Source organism: Lissotriton vulgaris, chromosome 2_2 (assembly GCF_964263255.1).
Source record: "Lissotriton vulgaris chromosome 2_2, aLisVul1.2, whole genome shotgun sequence".
NCBI classification, from domain to species: domain Eukaryota; kingdom Metazoa; phylum Chordata; class Amphibia; order Caudata; family Salamandridae; genus Lissotriton; species Lissotriton vulgaris.
Window position 1 is genome coordinate 130,446,124 of NC_141688.1, and position 26,056 is coordinate 130,472,179.

General features: G+C 44.0%; 1 protein-coding gene across 1 annotated transcript in view; it reads right to left on the minus strand.

Annotated features, from left to right (window-relative positions):
- Nucleotides 1–21,956: 21,956 nt before the first annotated feature.
- LACTB (lactamase beta) overlaps nt 21,957–26,056 on the minus strand; it is a 184,986-nt gene continuing 180,886 nt past the window's right edge. Inside the window, exon 7 of the mRNA XM_086959447.1 lies at nt 21,957–25,023. Within this exon, the coding sequence (XP_086815573.1) occupies nt 24,438–25,023 (586 nt within the window). The 3' untranslated portion in view covers nt 21,957–24,437. The remainder of the gene's footprint in view (nt 25,024–26,056) is intronic.

A 26,056-nucleotide genomic window follows, 5' to 3' on the forward strand; every position in this document is an offset into this window, starting at 1 on the left:
CAAGAAGAGAAAGCAGGATTTCAGTATCATCTTTATAACTCATGAACATCATGCCATAAGATAGAATCAACTCCTGGGCAGACATAAATGTTAAAGAGAGTGGGACCCAGGGAGGAACCCTGAGGCACCCCTGAAGAAAGTGTTTAGAATTTGGAACAGAAAGTGGTTAGATATGTAGCTTGGGATCTGTCAGTTAAATATTCCTTAACCCCTTCGATGCTGATGACGAGCTCAGCTCGTTATTAGCTACGGCGCTCATATGCTGTATTTTGAAAATAGCCGCACACAGTGGGAAAAGCCGCCGCTGCGATGCGGTTAATCCAAGCCAAAGCAGAGGTATGTATTCCAGTTTCCTAAAGGTTGAACTAGTATGAAGGTGTGGGAGACAGTGTTGAGTGTGGCAGATAGAACCAGCAGTGCCAAAGCAAAGCAAGCTCTGCCCCTGTCCGCCAGCATTTGAAGATCATCAAGTACTGTAACTAAAATGGACTTGGTGCTACGTGTAGGCCGAAATACAGATTTTTTATGGTCTAGTTTGACAGAGAAGCTGTCGCCAGTCAATTATGTGAGCATCACTAGAGAGGAGCTTTGGAACCTCCCACATGTTGGGAGTCAGCAGTACATGGTTTGGTTGGGCAGACCTTGTGTGTTCCTATAAAAAAAGTACTTTCCATCCACACAGCTGTAATCATTCTGTTTAGTTATCCAGTTGCCAGAGCTTGAACTTTCAGGGGCACACATATGACATTGTAATGTTAGTCAAGTGTCTTACACAGCAAGATAGTTTTTGGTGTTTTTGTCTGGCAGCAGCACAGATGTTTCAAGCTCCAAACAACAATCCTTTAACCCCTCGCATGCTTGTGACAGAACCGTTCCGTCACAAGCCTCGGGTGAGCTGTGCTTGTGACAGAACGGTTCCGTCACGGTCCGCTCGCCGCGCCTGCGCGGCGCGAATTCCGCGCCTGCACTGACGAATTAATGGGCGGGCGGGTTCGTGACAGAACCTTCCGTCAAAAGCACAATTCACCCGCGAGCTGTGACGGAGCGGTTCCGTCACTAGAACGGAACCGCCGCGCGGCCGCCCCACCCCCTTAGCGCTGCTGCGGAATAGCCGCCGCAGCGAAGGGGTTAAAGGCAGACCCACTGCCATTCCAATGCTTGCTGTGTTATGTTAAATTGATTTGTTAAGAGCTTAATCATCCTGGAAAGGATATCCCAGCCCAAGGCCAACACAGACCAGAACAAAAAGAGTGAGAAAGTAGCAAAGAAAAAGAATAGGAATATGAGTCTGGGAAAAGGCAAGTTTTGAGGCGCCTGCAGAACTGCATATAAGTGGTCAGGAGGTGACAGTGTCCAGAAGGTGACTGGCCTCAGGAGAAAAAGGAAGGTGTTTACTAATAGCTTGTTCAAGAAGCCTAATTGAGAAAGTAACGCGAGAGGGTAAAAGCTGCTTTAAATGGAAGTGTCAGTCATAGGTTTTTTCAGAAAGGGAATGCCAAGGCCCTGCATCCAGGCGTTAAAAGCGGTGGCAGCAGTAATGCTTGATCCTTGGTTACTGAGCGATTAACTGGCGAAGTTTTCAATTTCGAATGATTTTTAATAGCCATTTTTTGGGAAGTTTTGGCAGAGTAACTTGATTTAATGAAAATAAGAATAAGATAACTCTTTGCAGAGCACTTGAGTGGGCTCTGTCACTGTAGGGGCGCAAGCAGGTTTCACAGTGAGTTTAGAATTCTAAAATAGGAAATCTGGCAGACTTCTTGGGAGAATTTTGTCTGCATAAAAATTAGGTTTCATGGTGCAGACCAAAAGTTGTTATTCTCGAACTGCAAGCTTTAGAAATTAATTTTATGTTAAGGCACGCTATCAGTCGCTATCAGTCCTCCAAATATGATCCCGTTTTTTTTTACAATTGGGTTTAGCTTCCCTAAGGGTAGAACAGTACTAGAGAATGGTAGGGCGAGCCAGATTAGAAGAGACAAAGAAGGTAGTGAGCGCCATATCCAGAGCATTGCTAACCTGAGGTTAAGTGATCAAGTGTCAGTGTCTAAGGATGAGTTTATGGGAGGCAAGAGCTAGCTGGAAATAATCAGGTGAGAGGTTTCTTGAGATTGGAAGGGGCGCACTGAGATACAGCAGGTAAGTGGGTTAATAAAATAGAAAAGGACCTTAACGCATGATCAGTTCAAAACTGCAGGATGAGTTGCCCATAGTGGATAAGACATGGGGGAGCAAACATGAGGCCCAAGCAGTGTCCCACACGATGAGCTGGGCCTTGGACAAGTTAATGTAGATTGATGCTTAGATCATGTAGATAGATACTCTTGAGGGACCTCAACATGTGAGTGGAAGTCCTGGATCAATCAATCTCTACCTCCTTGTCGGAAGTAGAGTTTGGATGATGCAGTACTTCTACTCACATGTTGAGGCTCATCAAGAGTAGCAGCGAAGAGTGGCTCGGAATGAGCAGGGCAAGTAAGTCTGCAAAAGATTTTATAAAATTTGACCAGATGAAGCATGGACCGGTAAGAGAGAATGCCTGGGATGGAGCAGGAGGCTGAGATAGGAATAAAGAAGCTGAGCAACTCGCCTCCGAAAGGCGATGAAGATTTAAAGAAGCAATTTTTAGTTGTTTTATTTATTTATAAAGTTTTATATAGTGCTAACAAGATCCGTAAGGATATCGTTTAGTGAATAAGATTGCAAGGCTGCCACCCATTTTCATGTTTTGTAATTTTGCTTCAACTGTTTAGATAGTCTTACCTTGAAACTACCACGGTTGAATATCCTATCGATCAATAAAGAGCATTTGTTACATGCACAGCTGCCTCAGCTGAAGCGGCTCGGCGCTCACAGCAGAGACTGAGAGGCATTCCGGGTCATTAAGGATTAATCTTGATCAAGCAGCCACGTTTTTTAGGTCTTGGTAATATCCGGTCTGCCGAAGGCAGACCGGAAGTCCGAGATTTAATGTTGTTTAGTAGGGCTTCAGAACCCGCCTCCCTGCCCTGTCTCTCCACCATTGGCTGGCTTCCTAAACGGAGGGCAGCCATTGGAGGAGAGAGCCGTCCCTCCAAAGAAGCTCCGTCTTTTTCGGATTCGGGGGCGTGGTTTTTTGCGTTCTTTAGCCATGTGACGTCGTCCGTCACTCAGGACAGCAAAACACACCCCCGAATTCGAAAAAATCCGGAAGCTTGGGGGCCGCCATTTTGCTGCGTCTACCGAGGAGGTAAGTTTATCGTGCGTGCCTTCCTCGTCGGGCTCTTGCCTCCCCCGGGCCCCCACCCCTCCCTCCCTCTCCAGCGGCCATGTGCAGGAGAGCCTCCACGCCGTAGTGCGAGCTGTGACTGGCTCGAGACCCCTCTCTGCACCTCCCTCCAGAGGGGGCACGGCTCTGCACAGCCACAGCTGGGTCTGCCTGCCAGCCTGGTCCCACTCGTCCCACCGCTCACACCGGGAAGGAAGGGGCAGAAAAGGGGTCAACCCATCTCTTCACCTTTCACCTGACTGCAGCTCCGGTCTGCAGAGAAGATGCTGCCCGGGAAGGCGGCCCTGTGCGTCCTATTGCAGTTTCTGCTGCAGTAAATGCCAGTCTTCGAGGCTCTCCCGACGTACCAAGGTAAGAGAGAGGGGTGTGTTTCACGCTCGTGGCCGCTTTGTGACAGACTTTGGGTTCCATCTGTGGGAATGTAAATGCATGCATTGAACGCACTTTGTTCGGTTTTATGCTTCGATCCCGGGGCGCCCCTGCCCTGTAGTGGCGCAGCTCTGGCTTTCATTAGAGAAGTCTGCACAACACCCTTGAAAAATGCCTGCTCAGCAGTTCACGTCTACTGGCACGTATGGCACCCGCTGGGAACACTTCTTTTCAACAGTAGCAGCACACACGTGATGCTTACACAACTGCTCCCTTCTTTCAGAGCATCTGAGGCCGATGTACCCCACCGCAGACGTCCCCCAAAGTCAGCAGGGCCCACTTGGTATTTTCTTCTATACTCACAGACACAACAAAGAGGGGTGCTTTTAGATGCAGATCACACACCTACAGTCACCCATGACGCAGACTGACGGTCATGGACACTTACACATTCATTCACATGGACCGACAAACATACAATCACACATGCAAACACATCAACACATATCGAGGCGCATTAACACAGTTCAACATGCATATATGCAGATATGTATGCAGACAACTCACAGAGGCACATTTACACTAAACAGCACACATGCACACATGCACAGACAACACACTTACCGGCAAACACACACAGACAGATGGACTGGGGAGAAGATGGGCTGACAGAAGGCTAGAGAGATGGGTGACATACATACTGTGCCGGTCTGTGCCGTACTCCCTGTCAACAGACCTACAATCAGACATGCACCGTACCAGACAGAATTGTGTGTTTCTATTCACATTGGCCAACACACGGACCATCACTCGTGAACCACAGTCCGGCAGATGCACAGGCACCTACGAACACAGGTCAACAGGCATAAAGGTACGCATTCAAACATACAGGAGTGCACAGACCAACAGGCAGAAAGCATGCTTGTGCCCATCTACATGTACAGAGGCACATCATATACACACACGGGACAGGATAGAATGGACTCCGGGGCTATCTGGCAGTGCTGGAAGCGCCAGACTGACAGGTTCTAACGCCCAGAGACCGGCTGCACGCCTCTGCAGGAATAGGTGCGTGCATGTGCATTTGCCTTCCTTCGTGCAGTGAGTTTGTATTTACAAACAAGTGAGTTCTGCACTGGTGGGGTGTAGAAGGGTGTCACGGAGATCTCTCCATATGGAAAAACACACACATTTAAAAAGCAGATGATCCGGGTTCCTGCTTCAAACTGTGGCAGCGTTGGCTGGTATGAAAGTGTGGGTAGCTTCTTTCCATGTTTGTGCGTCACGGGCGCGCTGCATCTCCTCTCCGAGCCCGGGGCGCCTCTGCCCTGTAGTGGCGCAGCTCTGGCTTTCATTAGAGCAGTCTGCACAACACCCTCGAAAAATGCCTGCTCAGCAGTTCACGTCTACTGGCACGTATGGCACCCGCTGGGAACACTTCTTTTCAACAGTAGCAGCACACACATGATGCTTACACAACTGCACTGTGGTCGGTTTCGTGTGCTCAGTGCCTGTTGCCAATTGGAATCTCTCCAGTGAGTGACTTGAACATGATGCTATGTTGTGTTATTTCGTGCATTGGTGTGCACGACGTGTGCGTCATTGTGTGAGCGCGAGTGTCACTCAATGGTTTCCATAGCCTGCTCTCGAAGAGATGTCATTGTTCCTATGTGATTAAGTGTGGCCGTCATGCAAATGTAAGTACTTTGTGACCTCGTGATGGGTATGCAGCAGTATATAAATAATACTTTTGGAGTACCCCAAAGGCACCTTGGGACTCACAAGAGGGAAAAGTGCTATACGTATACCAATATAATACAATTGTGCAAGGCTAACTTGAAGTTCACTGCCTAGCCATAAGAGGTCTTTTGAGGACTAAAGGGTTAGGGAAGTAAGTTGGTTTGGCCATTTTGCTACCAAGCCCATTAAAAAACACTTATTGGCTGTGGTAAAAGAAATATGACAGTTCAAAATTATGTAGTATTCACAGCACTGTTAGGCCACACCCCTGCAGTAATTCCAGAAAAACTGACTGGCCTACAAACAAGCTTGCAGCCTGTAAGGCTGCACAACTAGAAGAAAAGGCATGGTGGCAGATTGTCACATGGCCTCAACTCTTACCACCTGGGGATCCTCCATTCCGCTTGTATCCGGATTGCGATTTTTGGGACCACTACTGAACAAACTTGTCCAGGCCACCGTTCTGCCCAACTCAGCTAAATCTTTTTGCATTCAATCACTCCTCAATTGCACTAATGGGGTTGCTCGTCTGCATTTGGTCAAAACTTTCACTGGCTGAATAGATGCCACGACTGACGCTGGCAAATGCATGGGTGGACAACACAGATCAAGCAACAGTCTGTATACACGTTCTTAAGCCCAGCAAGATTCTTACCTTTTGTAATCTCCCCATCCTCAAACTCGTAAAACAATTTACAAAACTCGTAAAGCAAAGAAAAACAAACTCCTGAAAATAGCTTCTAGGAAATTTCCTCAAAAACAATGTTATCACCATCAGCAATTTTGTGGAGGGACGTCCATATGATGTAAGAATATGGGACAGAAAATGTGCCGTGCTGGTTATTGTTGATATTTATTGGCTCATATATAGCACTTACCCACTACTTGAATCTCACTTTTGGTAGTACAGAATAGCTGGAGCAGTTCTAAGGCGCAAAGGCTTTGAGTTATAAAAGGTGCATAACATAGTAGAGTAATTCATTGTATTACAGTACAGTACATACATTATTATTATTTGTGTAATTTATATAGCGCGCAGCTACCCCAACGGGGTGTCCCGGCGCTTCTGAGTGAAAGCAGAGTGATAGTCCTGGGGGAATTAACAAAAGAGAAAAGTTTTTAGTGCCTTACGAAAGGGTAATTCTTCCTGGATCATCCTAATTGCGATCGGGAGTTTGTTCCAGAGAGTTGTGGCACAAACCTGGAAGGTTTTACCTCCAGAACGTGCTTTCCTGAATCTTGGTATGGAAAGCAGATGTTGGGAGTTGGAACGGAGGTTCCGAGAGTTACAATAAGGACGGATACTAACAGAGAGGTAGGCCGATCCCCTACCCCTAGTTGCTCGATGGGCTAAGGTCATGGCTTTGAATGCAGCTCTTTGATGGATTGGAAGCCAATGTAATGCTCTGCGATGTGGCGAAATATGGGTGCGTAGGGAAACCCCGCAGACCAGCCGAACAGTCGCATTCTGGACTGTCTGGAGCCGATGTAGGAGGCCCGCGGGCAACCCTAAATACAGGCCGTTCGCATAGTCCAGGTGAGATGTAATCAATGCCTGGACTATGGTTTTCCTGGTATCACTAGGGAGATAGGTGATGAATTTCCTAATCATCCTGATCTTGGAAAAACAAGCGGCTGAAACGGTCTGTATTTGGTTGCTAAAAGAAAGATTAGAGTCCCACTTGACCCCTAGATTTTTTACAGAGTCCTTAGGGACAGGGGGAAGGCTGAGTTCCTGTGGCCACCAGAGAGTTGAATCAAGAGGGGAGGGTTGATGGAAAAAGAGAACCTCCGTTTTCGCCGCATTCATGCGGAGGCAGTTATGGTCCATCCATTTTGAAATGTCCCGCAGACAATCCTTCAAAGGATCAAAAGTAGTTTGCGTGGCACTCTCATAGGAGAAAAGCAGCTGAATATCATCTGCATAGGAAGTAGCTATGATGCCCGACCTTGCAATGAGTTCAGCCAGAGGAGAAAAATAAACATTGAACAATAGTGGGCTCAAAATCTGTGTGGGCTGTGTGGGCTGCGAGAGCTGTGTGGGCTGTGAGAGCTGTGAGGGCTGTGTGGGCTGTGTGGGCTGCGAGAGCTGTGAGAGCTGTGAGGGCTGTGTGGGCTGTAGGAGCTGTGTGGGCTGTGAGAGCTGTGTGGGCTGCGAGAGCTGTGTGGGCTGCGAGAGCTGTGAGGGCTGTGTGGGCTGCGAGAGCTGTGTGGGCTGTGAGAGCTGTGAGGGCTGTGTGGGCTGTGAGAGCTGTGTGGGCTGTGAGAGCTGTGTGGGCTGTGTGGGCTGTGAGAGCTGTGTGGGCTTTGAGAGCTGTGTGGGCTGTGAGAGCTGTGTGGGCTGTGTGAGCTGTGTGGGCTGTGAGAGCTGTGTGGGCTGTGAGAGCTGTGTGGGCTGTGTGGGCTGTGAGAGCTGTGTGGGCTTTGAGAGCTGTGTGGGCTGTGAGAGCTGTGTGGGCTGTGTGAGCTGTGTGGGCTGTGAGAGCTGTGTGGGCTGTGAGAGCTGTGTGGGCTGTGAGAGCTGTGTTGAGAGCTGAGAGCTGTGTTGAGAGCTGTGTGGGCTGTGAGAGCTGTTGACAATGTAAATAACAATGCCATTTATTTATAATACCAACAACAACAAAATAATGTCATGAGCAATGCCAATAGCTCTACCTTTAACAATGCCGAGACCATTGCACTGTAAATGCTTGTCTCTCTCTTTTAAAGAGGTCTACTTATTTCTACAGTGTGACTGACTAAGATTTTGAGACTCCACTTGAAGAACTGGGTTCTGTAATAAGCTTGAAAGAGTTTCTTTCAGGTTGAACAGTGTATTTTGTAACTATGTTGGTTATAAGCAACCGGCCAACATCTTTATTTGCCCACTAGCCTACAAGGACAATCACTAAATCCATTCTTTAAACAAATGTATAGGGATAAGGAGATGCAGTAAAGTCTTCACGGAGACAACAGCTAAGGAGAGTAGAATCTGGGGTGAACTACCTGGCTTCTCCACCACCTTACCAGGCTGGGCGACTTGTGTAACTGGCGGGCGAAAGGTGTGTCAGAACTTCAACGATATACCTCCTCGATAGGCAGCCTGGCACCTGCAGAACATCTAAAGATGTTTATCTCTCACCTACAGGAAACATTTGAACACCGAGCATGGAATAAAGAAAGGTGGGTATTACTCCCCTCCCACCAACAACAACCACTCGGTACAGCAAATTAGCCAGTATACTTCACAACCAGTCAACACAGTTCAGATAAAGCATATATTCGGTTATCACCCAGCTCACAACAGCTAAAATAGTAAATCAAAACCAATGGTTTCTCGTACCAATCCTTCTGACGGTGCACACCGAAATTGCTAAAGACTTCACACATCACGCACAGTACCACCCACCATCACGCACAGTACCACCCTGTGGGTAATCACACACTATGAATATTAGATCCACCCACTTTACTGTTGGTACTACTGAAAGACAAAACACATCCCAGTCTGTGATTACATTCTTGAGACTTGGGCGTGAAGGTATCCGAACCCATAGCTGTAGAAATCTCTGTTAACATAACAGAACACATTTTTTTCTGGCAAATCAAGAAGGTATTTTCACCTATATGTCTACACTTTGCCCTTTTGAGTTTGAGATCAAGTCTTTTACTAATAAAACAAATGCAATGTTCCAGTCTACCTCGACCCTGCCTGGCACTCACTGTTATACTGTACTAGTCCCCACTCAGCTCTACCACTGAACGTCACATTGCAATCTTCTGCTATCAAAAAATAGAAAGCGCCGCCAGTCCCTATCAGTGCTGTCCTTAGGCACCACAGCCTATACACCAGTAGACCCGTCTGCAGGGATGAAAGAAGCACAGTTCTTGCTGATGAAGATCTACGCTACCCCCCCCCCCCCCCAGCACCGCAGGCTCGTCTAGTACTGGAACTGTACAAACAGACATTCTCTGCTCTCTTCACTTTCTCTCATCTTAATGTCTCCTTACAACCACTAGGTTAATCTGTTATCCTTGCTCATCTGTTCATTTCTTTTCTACTCTCACCTTTTACAATCTCCCTTGTGTATGTTCTTTCTTGTCTCTTTCCCTCCTGTTTCTTGCTCTCCTCTCCCCTTTTGTCATGTCTCCTCAGCCTTCCTCTACATGCCAGCTGCCATTCCTTTTGCTCTATTTCTGTTGAATTCCCCGTTCTGTTTTTCCTTTATACTCTTAACTCATTTTAGATTTCAAATCCATCTATCCACTACTCTCCCTTTCCATTTGCACACTCATTTTTGGACTTCTTGTCTTTCCTCTCCCTTTATCTACTACCTGGCCTGGCTCATTAGTCTTTGCACCCCTTCACTCTGGGCGACATGGCGTGATCAAGACAGACATTGTGATAAGTGTGAAAAGGGCCGCTTTAATGAGACAGGTCTGCACTTGCAACTATAATGCACTGCCAATGCATTACAGACTGAGTGCTCAATTCTCGTTAGACACTGTTGTCCACCTAATTGTTCTGATGTCTTGTCCACCTAATGTGTCAATGCCCCTTCCTTGCCCCGAACAACTCTCCTCTCCCAAATTACTGCCTAAAAGCATTACAGCCCAACTCCAGCCCTACCATCCCGTGAAGTTGATTTGTTCAATCAGACTTCAAGCCAACCCACCTGTGATCTCTCAAAGTAGTAACATATTTTCAACACTGGAAAAACACTCATCTTAGACGATTTCCTGCCCTACCCCAAATGCCTTCATCTTTCCCATCTGTTTCACCCATTCGTACCATAATAAAACTAACCCTACAACCATTCTTCCTGACAATCATACCACTGGTTCCCTGTCTCCACAAAAAATACTAACCCATTAAAAGTACCCTAACCTTACCTTTACCTACTACAGTATGTACCTGATAGTACCAATAACTATCTCTTAACCCCTATCGCTTGCACCAACTCCACAAAATACCATTTTAACCGAGGTACTCCACCGTATAAAATGGTACAAACCCCCTTCCATTACAAAACCTCCCCTCGTTCTTCAATAGACATTTAACTTTGAGGCATAACAACTCTGCAGGGGTAGCTTCCTTTGGCGCAAACTGCTGTCGCTACACCACCCCAACCTCCTGCACCAAAACCCAGATTGTTCTTCATTTGTCCAATCCCTCCCACCCAACCTTCATAAAAATGAAATTTTACCTCACCCATACTGGTTCTCCCCCAACTTACCAGACCTGTTTGTAGTGCACACCCTGGTTTAAAGGGTCTTTGGCCCACTCAATGGTAATTGTTTGATCATTTTTGGAAGAATGAAAGGTTAAGCAGACCCACAGGTATTACAACCTGTGACATTTAGGTCAAATAAAGCATCCTGTAGTGGGTGCCCCATGCCACTAAGCCACTGAATCCGCCTTTTGCCATAATCTATTCCCTAGCGAACTACCCCTCCAATCCCACCCCCCACCAAAGTCCTTCCATAGCATTCCACCTCACAGCCAAACCAACCCATATAGCCAACACAACCCACCATTCTTCATGCATCATACTTAGGCTGAGTAAAGCTCTTTACCCCACTCCTTAAAAACTTCTTCCTACACTACTCATAAAAAGTGTTTGTAACCCTTCTCGCATCCAGGCTCCATCCTCCGTTCATCATTAGCCCACCCTTCCAAAAGCCAGCCCTAGTTACCACTGCCACACAGCTAAACGGAGAACCACCACCATGGTCCAGAGAGCCTGTTTTTCCTGTCGACTTTGCCTCTTCACCTCAAACCAAAATAGGCAACGACATCCTCCCAAAATTAGCCCCCCTCTACAGAGTGCCCCAAAACTAGCCAAAAATTGCCTCTTCAGTCCTGGTTAAAAAAATGCCCTACCTGTTCGCAAACACTTTGATCAGATCAACACACACCCACTGAAGTAAATACCAATTTGTAATACAATGCTTCTTCCGCTCTCCCTGTCCCTTAAAATGCCCACTTATCCCACACATTTGCACTTAGTCAAGTAACAGAATGCAGATCCCTGTCTAATAATGAGTCATGGAACCTTCCCTTTGTTCCGGAGAAATCGGCACCCCATAATCTCTCCACAACGTTTTGAAACTCTCAGGCATCTCCTGATTCTCCTCGCACCCCATTCCCTTGCTGTTTTATCGCTCCAATGAAAACACATTGTGTGCTACTTAACCGCAAACCCTTCTCTATGTAACCAACTACACCAGACCCAAACTATCCTCCCATACAAATGAAACATCCCTCGGTTAAGTCTTATCTTCAGAAAATCACTCATTCCCATAGAAGCCACAAAATGAAAGCATCCCAATGATCCAACCAACCCGAAAGGAGTGCCCAGATAAGCACCCACTCAGCATTTCAGGCAGCTGTGCTTAGTATGAACATTTTCCTTTTAAATTATGTATAGAGTACAGTGTACACGTGGGAGGTATTAATCCACATATAATAAATAGAAGCCAACGATAAATGGAGAAAAAACGTTCTATAATTTTCTTAAAATTTAGTTGCGAGATCACCATTCTACTGTATGAGGAAAATAATATAGCTACACAACTGTTATGACATATTACATTTGAGTAGTGACATCACACTATGGCCTGCTTTATAATGAAAAAAGACAACGGTTGCACCCAGTGAGCTATATTCGGTTTTAATGGGCGTGTCCTTTCCGCCGATGGTTGTATTAAAAGTTGGTCATTACATTGGAAAGATTAGATCCTGTCTATATACATCTTTGGGAATCGTTTTACATCTAAGGTATGGCGAGCTCTTTCAGCTGCGTTACTTGGATTTAGAAAGTACGTCTCTCTTTAAGTGTACTGGTTCATTCAAATGAAAGTCAATGGGCATTAAAGAAGGTCAATAAGGAATTAAATGCAGGTTTGTCAGCTTTAAAATGCAGAAAAGGTTCCTTGATCGTAATTTTACAAACCCTTGTAGAAGAGGTTAGAGCCAATAAAAGCTCCATCTTCAAAGAAAAGACATTTCAATTCTGCCTTATGATTTGACTGAAAATGATTTCTTATCAATTGGGATATAACGGTGTTAAGTTGTCATGGATTAGGAGGAGGATTTATTGGCAGAAAGGCTTTGAGAAGACTTAAGGAATTACAAAAAGAGTCTCATCAGGAAAGGCTGATTCAGTGTCCTCGTAAAGTGCGAAATGGCAACCAGATGGACCTTGACTGATGGATGAATTAAACCAGACCTTTCCAACTGCAGAGGGTAATAGTTACTGCAGAACAGATGATATTCGGTGCCAAGTACCTCCAGTACACCGAGACCATAATCTCTTTCATTTGCTCAGTAAGTCTTATTTGTACAAGCTGCTCTGGCCTTACTTAAAATGTCTCTGCAATCATTTTAAATGCCTGGGAGGTGAAATTTGCGGACTCCTTAAGCCAAGTCCTCATGCTCAGTAAACCTGGCTCCGGGTGTAGTCCCTGGCTTAGCAGCATGATAGTAGTTTGGGGTGATAGTTTCAACAGAATTCAAGACTGAACTCAGAGAAGAAGATACTCAAACCAGCACTGTCTGGGCCACCATGGGGCAATGAGAATGAGGCGATAAGATTCTTTCCTCATCTTTGTCAAGACCCTCGGAACCAGAGTAAGTGGAGGAAAAGCATATGCATAAGTTCCTGAACAATAGATGAAAAAACATCCCCCCCACAACTCGACAAGTACATACCTGCAAACCTTAATACAGCCATTTCCGGTTCAGATTAGATACAAACAAATCCAGATTTGGTTTGTCCCAGAGCTGAAAGATGTGGTTAATTTGTGGCAGATTCAGCTCCCATTTGGGCACTCTTTTGCTGACATTGTAGGCACAGAAGTAGGTTAAGTCTTGCATGTGCTCCACTGTTATTTAGATATGATTTTGTATGGCCTAGTCCCATATAGGGTGTGCCTCCCTCGAAAGTGGGCGGGAACGTGTTCCTTCCTGCTTCCTGATGTAGTACATACTTGTTGTGCACTAACACTGAGGATGTTCTTAAACATTTGTTAGGAAGAAGAGCAGGCCCAGTGATACAGCTCTTAATTCTAAGACACTGATATGAATGTGTGGCACCTTGGGGGACCACTTGCTGCTGAATGCTAGCTCCTGCAAGTGTGCACCCCAACCCAAACCTTCTGAGGCATTCATGGTCATGATGAAGGTACTATTTTGTATAAAAGCCAATCTGCCGTTGATATTTTTGATTTGAGTCCACTAAAGTAGGGCTGGAGACCTTCATAGTATCAAATTGTCCTTTTGCTAGTTGCCTCCATTAGTTGAGCTCTTTTTGAAACAGCTTCATGTGAAGGTCATGTGGGCTCAGAGGTATGCAGGACATTGATTGAGATGTAGCTGCTGATCCTGAAGGCTGTTTTGTCAGTACTGAGGTCATTGATTCAGGGAAGCGCTTATGATAATCTGCGAGCATAAGTCACAGAGTTCTTACCAGAGCTATAAGAACCTGGATCATGGACTCTGGTGTTTGGGTAGTCTGACTGAAAGGATTGTCGAATACTTTCAAGCATCACTGTCATCATCAAAATGCTCTTCGAAGGGTTGGTAGATGTCCCCGATATAAAGTTCTTTTACCTGCACAGGATCAGGGTGAAAACGACCTTTCATTTCTTTGTACTCGTCCTTGTTTGTGTCTTGACACTTTACTTTTAATTGTGTTGGACTAAAACAAAGTCAGAAAGGACAGTGGTTATCACCAGATCGCTCTGTAACCAGGCATTTTTGTGGTGGATGTGGAGATACATTTCTTGGAGATGTATGCTCAGGCACAGATGACATTGGGATGCTCTTTTCAAATGTCAAGGTTATTTTTGATGCTTTTTGTCAGATTGATTTATCAACTGTGCCTTTGTCAATGGTGTTCTCACTGGTGTTGATGGGGTTGCCTTGGTTAATGTTGTACATGGTGTAGTTGCTGAGGTGGTCATTGATGGTGTTGTTACTGACGATCTCTTTATCGAAGGCTTCGTTGTCATTAGGGCCGAAGGCAATATTGTCGACTGTGACTTGCCTGTTGGTGTTGTCATCAAAGACATTTACCTGCAGTCATAGTCTACGACTGGATCTAAGCCGTCTTCATTGACGATGTTGTCAACAATGATGTAGTCTTTGCTAATGGAGACGCTGACAGTGGTCTCGTCAACGTCAGTCTTTATTTTGAGCCCGATTCCTTTGATATTTTCTTTCTTGGTGTAGGTGCCTGAGAGGACTTCTTGTTTTTGAGGGAATGTTTTTAGTCAGTACAACTACTTCAGAAATGACATCAGTGTTTCTCACAGATATTCTTTGGGCTTTCCTTGGCGGTTACTCAGAAGTTCATGATTTTTATTGCGACGTCGATTTTGAAGAGCACGGAGATTGAATGAGCCATTTTCTGCACTTTTCCTGAGGCCTTTAAGGTACTCCTATATTCTTCCTCAAAAGTGTGTTTTTTCTGTCTGACTTCTAGAGCCGTAATAAAAGTCAACCGTCATGGTCGTTTTTGGTCTCATTAGAAAAGGTGTGACATATTTTGCGATCCTTCACCAAATAGTTCGAATATAAACAAACTTCATATGCAGCCCTTATGAAGATCTTCAGTGTGAAGTCTCTTACTGCCACAACTTCCACAAGGTGGGAAAGGGTGAAGACTGTGCGGTATGCTGATTGGCTGAAGTTAGGATCTTTCTAAAATAATGTAAATAGGCTACTTCTGTGATTATGATAAAGCCTTTCTTTTTAAGTTTACCATTGCACTGCTCTCTAACTTTACCGTGAGACTCCCAGCTCGACGACAGTGATGATTCAAGCATATGAATATATGACAGCCTCAATATTGGAGCATACTGTTCATAAGTGGTCTGCTTTGCTTAACTCCCACAGTAGATTTCTCAGAGAGAAATATGATGTATCATGTTTGAAGATTTGCAGAACTGGTACTGAACGCTTTAAAAATGCAGACAAAAGGGTTACTCTTGCATTATTGTTAGAGATGAAACTGACACTGTCCAAGCTACAAGATTAATGGTCTGTGGTACGGACTCGGGTACCAGACTGCTATTGCCCGCTTACTACTTCATCAACCCACCGGTCACTAAGCATTACATGACGTACACACCCGGACTGACTACACACAATCATATGTGGACACCCACAGTACCAGCAGGGGACAAGATATACGTTTTATGACAGTTTCTGAACGGACATTAGAGGAATGGCTAAGATGGTCCGGATTGCCTGTTGTGAAAAGGTCATCTATAGGACCAATGACCAGCTGGTGGTTTTAAATGGATTTGGGGACGGTTCCTAGATGGGTAGGCAGATATGCAGCTATTACCAAACATCACAGACCTGATCTCCCCGTGCTCATCTTAGGTAAACCCATACCCTTAAAGGACCAAACGACAACGGTCTCTGCCCTACTAGACAGAACCCTCTGTCTTACGCTAGTATTAGGTGCACTTTAGGTGCACTAATCTGCACCTCGGGTCTAGTGATACAAAAGAATGCAAACATGGGTTTTCTTATAGTGGAGGGTCCCTTTAGAGCGGAGTTCTTCAAACTGTGGGGCGCGACACCTTCCTAGGGGGTGCGCGCACTCCACTCTAATTTTACCTTTGTTCCCTGACCAGTCTTCTTAGAGAACTCCGGAATGGTTGCAGGGAGGAGGGAGGGGAAATTGACGGGGCACAAAGTGCCCTGGCTTTTATTATGTTGACTGTCCCAGGAGGGGGTTTATCCATTCAGCTTCAGCTGCAGTGAGGAGACAGGAAGTCTCCCCTGCTAAAACGGAAGGTAAACAATCGATATTATTATAGAGGAAACTCCTAGCCTCGCACTGCAGCTGAAATTCCTGCCTGTTCCTTTGCTTTCAGTTTAAGCAGTGGAGACATCCTGCCTCTCACTGCAGCTGAAGCATTTCAGCTCTATGAATTAACCCCCTCCTGGAGGGTTAGGCTTCCCAGAAAGGAGACAAAGTTTCTTTTAAAACTACACAGGCAGGCGCTCAGCCACGTGTTCTTTTACAGACTGCATGTTCCCTTTTATTATCACCAGTATACCGGATGCACAGCTAAAAAATACTGTATGTAATCTTCACATTAGTAATCAGCAAAAGATCACAATATCTTCTGTTAGTTTAAACATTATTTGTAAAAATAATTGCATTACTCGCAATTCATGTAATGATTTTCATGTTGCCAGTTCTTGGACTTGAAAAACACAAGAAAAACGATTTCGGTACATTATAAAAAATAATGTTTAAACTAACAGAAGGAATTGTGATTGTTTGCTGATTACTAATGTGAAGATTACATACAGTATTTTTTAGCTGTGGATCTGGTATACTGGTGGTTTTCCACCATAAGTATTGTGTTAGTTCAATAGGCTGGCTACCTTCTAACTGGGTTGCAGGCATTCACGAAGTGAAACTTGATTATTCTTTGTTTACTGTGTTCAAATACGGTGTGCTCAGACTCTCCACAAAAACCCTTTTATTATCAGCCATAGATTATTCAAGCAGCCCTGGAACACAAGTAAAAGTTATTTCTATTTCTATTTGCTGTTCAAAGTATGCATGGACAAGTACTGACAAAACAGCTTTAGGTGACTGCTTATTTTTGTATCGCCTGGGTCATCAAAATAATAAGCGGTCAACCCTAATCACAAGACTGGGAGTTTGTTGCAGGATAACCACATTATTTAATTCCTCCACCCTGATCCCTGGTTACTGCCATATTAGCAATAGTTTAACACATTTGAAACCCTACGCTGCCGTCAATAACATTCTGAGTTACTTCAAGTGTCTGGGAATGCACCTTGCATTCAGACAACTCGCTTCTCATTCCTGCCCTTCACTTTGACGCTCACCCTGCACTCACAATGATCCCCATGCACTCACCATTCACAAACTTACCCTGCACTCACAGTGATCACTCTGCACTCACAATGCACTTACACTGTTCACCCTGTACCTCACCCTGCAATCACACGAGCACACTACTCAACCTGCGGTCAAGTGACACTTCACTCACCTGTCCCCCTCACTGCTCAATCTGAAATCTCACTCAAATAAGCCCACCACTAACTATACATTCATTCGTCCCACTCTGCACTTATATCTGCAACCAAATTCATATGGTTACATCGCTGCCCCTGCAGTCACACCTCTTACCCTACTCGCAAACTGTCGCATGGCTCACTGTGCACACATGAGCACTCCTGCCACCCACACAGCACAAAGGGTTAATGTGCCTGCTCCATGTAATGTGTACCATGCAGATCACAGAACTGAGTGTGAGTAAACAATGAGTCACGGTATAACAAAATAAAAAGAGAGGAGGTGCATCGTTGGAGAGTGGTAGTGAGGGAATTCATGGAGAAGGAGGAAATGTGGGAGGGGGCATGGCTGCAGTTTGTGTGCCAGCGCAGGGGGAAGCACAGAGATGCGTCATATTCTTGTAAATATGTTGCACACCTGTGCTTCGGAAGTGTTGCAGTGTGGCGCAGTCAAAGGGCTTGCAGTGCCATGCTGCGGCACTTCCTTGTAAATCTGCCCCTGAATGTGGACACTATCTGAGAATGGCAGTAGCAAAAATCCATCCACAGATTGACCGTCTGTGGCGAAAAACAGGCACACCCGTTATATTTATGTTAGTGGTGTTATCAATCAATGTCATGTATAAAACAAAGCATCCTAGTAAAAACAATTTGCGCACATTTTATCTAGGAAAATGGCGTTTTGAGCTATGTAATAATCTGTCATTTCAGCCCACCCACTCACAAACCTGCACTTTATTAAACACTCTTATTATGTTGAACATTATTTGCTGGATATGGCCCAGGATATGCGCGCAACGGTCAATTATGTAGTGTACCAGATTGCAGAAATTTCTGTCAGGTGATGGTTGGGCCCCAACAGCTAAAAAATTGAGCTGGGGGGCTCAACCTACAAAGGTTTGAAGACCTCTGCTTTAGAGGATGGTTTCCCTCACCCACCAATGATGGCATGCTTTATTATTGGGAATCCTCCTCGCACCATGAAGCCTAGTCATGGTGCGGGCTACAACCCCCTCGCTGCTACTACATGTTGGTCTGTTTATCGGAGCTCCTTACACATCTCGTTACAGAATATATGGCCTATTCATGTATAATAGTGCCCTTCCGTTGCTACTATTTGCCTTCTACTCTACACTGTGTTTATTTGATACTGTGATAGACTTGTTTCTAGTACCTTAAAACAAAGAAGTGTTGCAAATAAAAAAAAAAAGCTGCTATTTAAACAACGAAAGGGACAACTTGCTTTTCTGCTAATTCTTTCTCTGAACTATGGTTTCCTTCAAAATAACAATTATTTGCAGACAGGTAAATAATTTGGTCAGTGTTTGGATTTTGACACTGCTACAATTTAAAGCACAAAAGCAGGATTCGGACAGTGCTGCAGTCAGTTTCCACAGTGATTTAAATCAAACTGCTTAAAAAAATTTTTTTGCAACAAATTACACGCCACGTTACAGGATGTTTATTTTCCACATAATAGATTCATATGAAGGAGCAAGAGACTAATTATTTTCGAAGTTTATGGAAGATGTGACATTGTATTACAAGTGTTAGACTGGACTTGGCATCCTTGGAGTGTTTCCCCCTGACTGTTTGCCTCCTGACCTCCTGTTTAGCCAACTTAATTTTTGCTGGCTTTAGGATTCTGTGTACATTACCACAGCTAACAAGTGCTAAAGTGCAGATGGTCTGTACACTAAACATGGCAACATTGAATTATTCAAAACTGGCACATTAAATTTACCTATAAGGCCCTAGTAGAGTGCACTATGTGTGCCCAGGGCCTGTAAATGTAATGCTACCAGTTGGCTGTAAATTAAATGCTACCAGTGGGCTTGCAGCACTGATTGTGCCAGCCAATCAGTAATCTCTAAACATGGCTCAGGCCTGCCATTGCAGAGCTTGTATGTGTAGTTTTAAACTGCCATCTCGACCTGGCAAGTTAAACTACTTGCCAGGCCCAAACATTCCCTTGTACTACATATACGTCACTCCTAAATGGGCAGGGTACAATGTACTTAATAGGTAGGACATGTACTTTTCAGTTTTAACATGACATGGTAGTGGAAAACTGCTAAATTTGTAACTTGGAGATTGCTTTAAAAGGTCTTTTGAGTGTAATTTCCCATTGGGAGCAGATGGAGATTTGGCGTTTGGGGTCTCTGGACTCACAATTTAAAAAAACACATCTTATGGTGAAGATGGTTTTTAAGTTGCAAGTCTGAAAAGGCCACTTTTAGAAAGTTCGAAAGTACTTGTCAGGTTGCCATAAGGATCTTCGTCAGGGGTCTCTAAAACAAATAAAAGAAACAGCTCAGCTGACTACTCCAGGGTTAGGGATTTGCATTTAGATAATGATTTTGAGTTTTTGAGATTAGAATGGGGAAGGGGGTATTGAGGGAGGCGAGAGAAGAGGCATTGAGTGTTGCAACACTGTTTTGTATCTTGTATATTGAAGGTTCTCATTGGAGTAGTCAGCTGCTTTCAAGTTATGTCCTACTGTATGCTTTACTAATGTGTTATTCCTTTTAAAAGAAATGTTTAATTGATTTTTGAATGTCGTTTTGAAAATATTAAACTAAGCTGAATAAAGCTTATAAACTTTAGAATTACTGGTCTAATGTTCAAGGTGATTCAAATTGAATAATTTCCCTGAACACCTTGTTTGTTGTTTTAATATACGAGAGGTCCAGTCCAGGGAATTAAGGAATTCTGGTCAGAAGACGCAGAAATATAGATATTTCTTTAATGGGGATTCACCTATTATCAGAGTTAAATCCTTTTGTCATTTAGGGATTCTTTTTGCAAGCAATGGCGCATGGACTCAACAGGTCGCTAATGCTAGCTCCAAGATGACCAGGAATTGCCAGAGGTTTTTAGGTTTTCACACAAGTTGGGCTGCCGACAACTTAACGAGCTGATAGACATATGCAAAGCTAGTGGACCGTCCACTGCCACATTTGGAGGCGGTCTGTGGGGTTGCACCTGGAGCTTCCCCCTCCAGGTAGACAAGAATTCTTTTTTGAAGCAGCTGTTATGTCTGCCTGTCTCAACCTCATCAGTGAGCATACACAGGGAAGCTGGCCAGCAATGTTTGGAAGATATGCTCCTGGTAAAACCATTATTATTGTGGTACTCTAGCTGGTACAAAGCGAAAACTGGTTTCACCAAACCAGTAATTTAAGACCGTCTCACTCTGAACCATGTTTTAACCCGTTGGCTGCTTCGAAAGTTCTGCGCCAGTGCTGAACGTTCGAAGAAACGGGTGGGGCCGCGTTGACCAATGGACGGGCGCAGCACTACCGATGTAGTGGTTGCGACAACCATTGGCCGACGGCAGCAGCCAACAGGTTAAACAATTCCTGGCACTCTTACACTGGCGCGTCCTTTAGTAGGATATTTAATATTTCGGTTCTCCTAGATCCTCCTAAATCCTTGACCCTTGATAAAAGCTCTATCAAGAAATGCTTTCTTAGTTATAGGCAGGATCATAGATTGTGTTGAGTTCAGGAATCTGACTGTTATTTATTATAGGTCATCTGCCCTACAGGTTGGTTGTCAATATTACTTATCTAGTGTGCCTAATATCCAGCTTCGTGTGTTATTGACTAGATTTCAAAATGGCATAGCTTATCATTTAGTTGCATTTCCGGTAATGAAGGTACACCCTTAGGATAGGACGCCTTGCCCTTGTGATGAGTGCACTAAGAAAAGCAATCAGCATCTTAAACGTTTCCGTGGTTTCTACACGCGTTTGAGGAGAAACCATCTTAAGCCCATCTTTCAGGCACAGAATATTAGAGACTATAAGCTTGTGCTTAGCTAACTGTATGCACTTGACAACCCATCCGTGCATCCAAATGTTGCACTTTTCATCATGAAGGCAATACAACTCAGGGAAAGGATGGTTTGAGATGTGGTTGTTTTTTTTGTTTTAACTGATGCTTTATTTAACTGTGTATTTTTTTATACCTGTATACACTTATTATGAAGGCAATATAACTCTGGTAAAGGATGTTTGAGTTGAGGTTGATATATTTAACATGGAGGTTGTATAATGTATTTAACATATTTGTGTATTTTCATGTCTGTATATTTTTAATTGATGATATTATGGCTGCACCTTTATGGCTATTTTTTAATCTGTTGAATAAAGCTACTAATCGAATCAAAATGAGGAAATTTACTAAATTTACAACTCTATTTAATCTCAAAATCCAAAATAAATATGGATAAATACCAATAAGATGGACAAAAATTAAATATGGATAAATACAGACGGTAATGTAACAAAAATAAATACCATACCACTGGGATCCCTACTTATAAAGAAATCTGGCCTTCCGTATTCCAAGTGCCATGTTCTTTTATTTTGTGATATTCGAGTCTTCTTTAGATCTGTCCAGCTCACACATTTCAGTTCACTGTACTTCTTGCTACCACTCACATTACTTACTGCAAGACACATCTGAATGAGTGACGATGGAAGAGCAGCAAACTACAACAACAAAAACTCAAAAATACTGAAAGTTAAACATTTTTATTGCAGATTACTTAAAAACAGTTCCATGCTAGAGGTGATCTGTATTTTTGCACTTCATCAATATGGAAAAGCATACATGAAACGGTTGTTGACCAGGGAGAATAAGAATGAAGGTACAGTTCTTTGGAGGCTTAGAAACATTGGTTCTTGATTTCTGAGAGGTTACAAAAATCATGAGCATCCGAGGCAGAGATTTCTCAATGGAGAAGCTAAAGGGCACTTTCTAGTTAGAACAAATACTGGTGTAAAGACTATTGATGAAAAGTGCAGTGTCACTAACATTTAGGCCCCCATTAGGATGGCGGGCGGATCGTGCCGGAATGACCCCCCGCCATATTACTATGGCTGGGGGGTCCGGGGCAGACGGTAAGACCATCCGCCGCTTTCCCGCTCTGGTCGCCTTGCGACCGGGCGGAAAAGGGTTCTCTATGGTGGCGGTGTCTATCAGACACCGCCAGCCATATTAGTATGGGCATTTTCCAATGCCTTTCCGTGGCGGCATTGCCGTCACGGAAAGGCATGCGGAGTCTGCTTTGCCCCAGGGACTCTGGGAGTGTGGGAGGTGCACATCGGGGGGTACCTATGGTACCCCCCAGGATATCAAAGAACAACGTTGTGCCTGTCATGTTGTGCTTTGAAATTAACTACCTGTATTTTCACCATTGCGGCGGATGTTAAAAATACAGGATGCGCCCGCCAGCGGGCGCACCCTAATTTCCCCCGCGGGACCCCCGCTTTTATGGCGGGCTGTCCCTTTCCACAATGGGATGGCGGGCGGGCAAAGTCCGCCCGCCATCCTAATGGGGGCCTTAGTATCTGGATCTTGCACCTGGTAAAGTAACTTTTGGTCTTCCAATTTCAATACACCAGAGAAGGGAAAGAAACGAGACTTCTTTCTCTGGACATGAAAAGCAATCAATCAAAGATGGCAGATGCCACTAGGAGCAGTGAATCCAAAAATAAAAACATATGAACTTTTACTTGCAAAAATGCATTTTTTGTAAATGGTGAAGCCAGCAGAAGATAGCAGCTGCCGGTGCCCCTGAAAATAAAAACAAACTCAAACTTCAGAGGTGCAGTGGAGCAGCAAGTGGGGTGTGCGGGGGCAAAGTCAATGCGGAGGGGGGGCGGGAGCAAAGGAAATAGTAAGGATGAGTTTGAGATGGGGTGTCTGGAGAAGGGAGCAAGCAACCAACACAAAGTGCATAGCGGGTACTTCGGGGGAAGGAGGGATGGATGAGGGTGGAGTAAGCAGTACGAGAAAGCAGGAAAATACATGCACTCTTAGAGTGCTTAAAGTATAATGAAAAAGTAGTTCTCTGAATGTGAGCAGTGGTGGGATACACACAATCCATCCAAAAGGATGGTAAGAAACCTAGCCCGCCAGGGGAGAGCCAAACACAAGAAAAAGAGGAAAAGCCATTGAATAAGAAGCAAAAAAGAAAAAAGTGACGAGAAAGCTAACCAGTGGTAGTCAATGGGCTGGATCCAAGCCGTCTAAATTGTAAGTATGATCCACAGGAGGTCTTTCACAATTGTTAACCAGACCAAAAAAGGACTTGCACATTGTGCACCATGCTTCTGAGCAAGAAGCTAAACACAAAAGCACATACTCAGTCACTGGATCAAAAATGTAACATAAGGCTCTTTTGATTTTGAGTTGCAATTTACCACTGATTAATTGATGTAATTTTTAGTGCAGAGTTAATCAGTAAACATCTGATTTACTAGTTTTATCAAGTTCACATTTTTGAGATACTAGAGAGCAACCTCAACCTATAATGTGAGCTGAGAATTAGCATACAAATGCAAAGGGTACTAAAGATGGCTTCATATTTAGCTTGCAGGTCATCAAATGCTAAAAATACAAACTCTAGATCTAGTGTCTACTTGGGTCAAATACAGAGTGCAGATCACCAGAGAACAGTTTGTCACTTTAAAATCATGCATCCTCATTCACTCGAAGTGGACGTCCAACAGTGTGTATTTAGGTGTTCTGTTTTAGAAGCACACAGATGAACGTGGCTGGTGCATTCTCTTTGATGTGGTCAAGTGGATGAGCAGATTTCTGTAAACAGATTAGTGCAATTGACAATGTCTAACATATCCTTGTCACACTGTAATGCTGGTAATATAAAGAGATGTAAGGCAGTTGATTATCACGCACCTTTGTCCGTAACCTTGGTTTGAAAATACAGTCATGACAACCGTGGCCTGACGCTGACTACAAGTAATATCAAAGATCAAGGTGGATACATTTTCACGTACATTTGTCCGTAACCTTGGTTTGAAAATGCAGTCATGGCAACCGTGGCCGGACGCTGACTACAAGTAATATCAAAGATCAAGGTGGATACATTTTCACGTACATTTGTCCGTAACCTTGGTTTGCAAATTCAGTCATGGCAACCGTGGCCTGACGCTGACTACAAGTAATATCAAAGATCAAGATGGATACATTTTCACGTACAATTTTCTGTGACCTCTGCTTGCAAACAGTCGTCAGATTGGTGGCTTGATGCTAATTTGTCTTTATCAAATTCTCTTGCAATTTTGAGAGCTGTACTGTTAAGACCAACAGACTGCATGTTGGTTATCAGGGAGACCACCACGCCTCTCGGGGGAAGGTGACCATCAGTGTCCGGATGTGAAGTGTCAGACTCTTCGGGAAGGATCAGCAGGACGCTGCTCCCACCCACCGCACCCCCGGTGTGGGAGACGTAATGTCTCTGTTGCCGGCACTGACCAAACTCCTGCTTACTCTCCACTGCGGCCCATCCCATGGCGTACTTGCCATCCTTGTCCCAGGACATCTCGGTGTTTGGCACTGGGGTCCACATCATCGCTATGGTTCCTGGTTTGAGGTAACCACGTAGGAGCTTCCCGCCAGCATTCTGGAACCTCTGCACTTGGTAACTATACAACAAGACATTCCCAAACGTGAGCAGGTCGCCGACTGTAGACACGAAGCCACCGCCAGCCCACTTATAAGAGTTGTCCACATACGGCGCGTTTACCAGGCGGCCTTTCTTATTATACACATAATATCTGAAAAATAAAACATAATAATATTCGTGTTAAATGGAACTCATCTGAAAGTAATGCAATCTCCAATGATTTATATTGCTAGTCATCACTCTTGTACAGTGCACTACAGTGAGGAATCTCAAGGCACTGTGGTAAATACATAAATGTACAATCGATTGAAAATACCATTCCATTCCCAAAAACTTTATTTCGGTCAACTAGGAGCATAAAAGTGCATACAAAGAAAGTTTTTGCAAATAAAACCATGTAAAATGAGAACAATCATTGGTGGCTACACAAGTGTTTTTAGTTTAACAGCGTTACAAAACAGTGCAGAGGTCGTTAAGTGGTGGTCCTGGGCAAATTGTATCTCAAACCCGTTCCCAACCGTCAAAAATCGTTCCCCTTGGAAAAAAGGGCACCTCGAAGATGAAAAGTTTACACTTACAATTAGCAGAATAAAAACGAATTCATTCAGCAGATTTAGGATTTGAGACGTTAAAAAGATTAAAACTGTAAGTAAAGATATTAGCAAATGGAAACAGTATGTACATTTAAGACTGATATAAGTTTAAAAAGGTCCAGCGCATGCGCCACATTGAAGTTAAAAATCTGAATACAGCAAAGACAATAGGCTTGCGAGTGTCAAACTTCAGGACTCTAAATGCCTCCTCAGATTGCACGAACCCTAGATTCCTATTCATATGCGTACAATCTATTGTAAATACATATACGTACAATCTATTGGAAATATATATACATACAATCTATTGTAAATACATATACGTACAATATATTGTAAATACATATACGTGCAATCTATTGTAAATACATATATGTACAATCTATTTTAAATACATATACGTACAATCTATTGTAAATACATAGACATGCAATAGATTGTAAATACATAGACATTCAATTGATTGTAAAATAAACTGTGTTCAAGCAAACCTGCTAATCGGTTAAATAAGATATTAAATTATTCTTCGTAGCAAAGTAATAATGACCCTTATTTGTACCTGAACCTCATCACTATTATAATGAAAGCTGA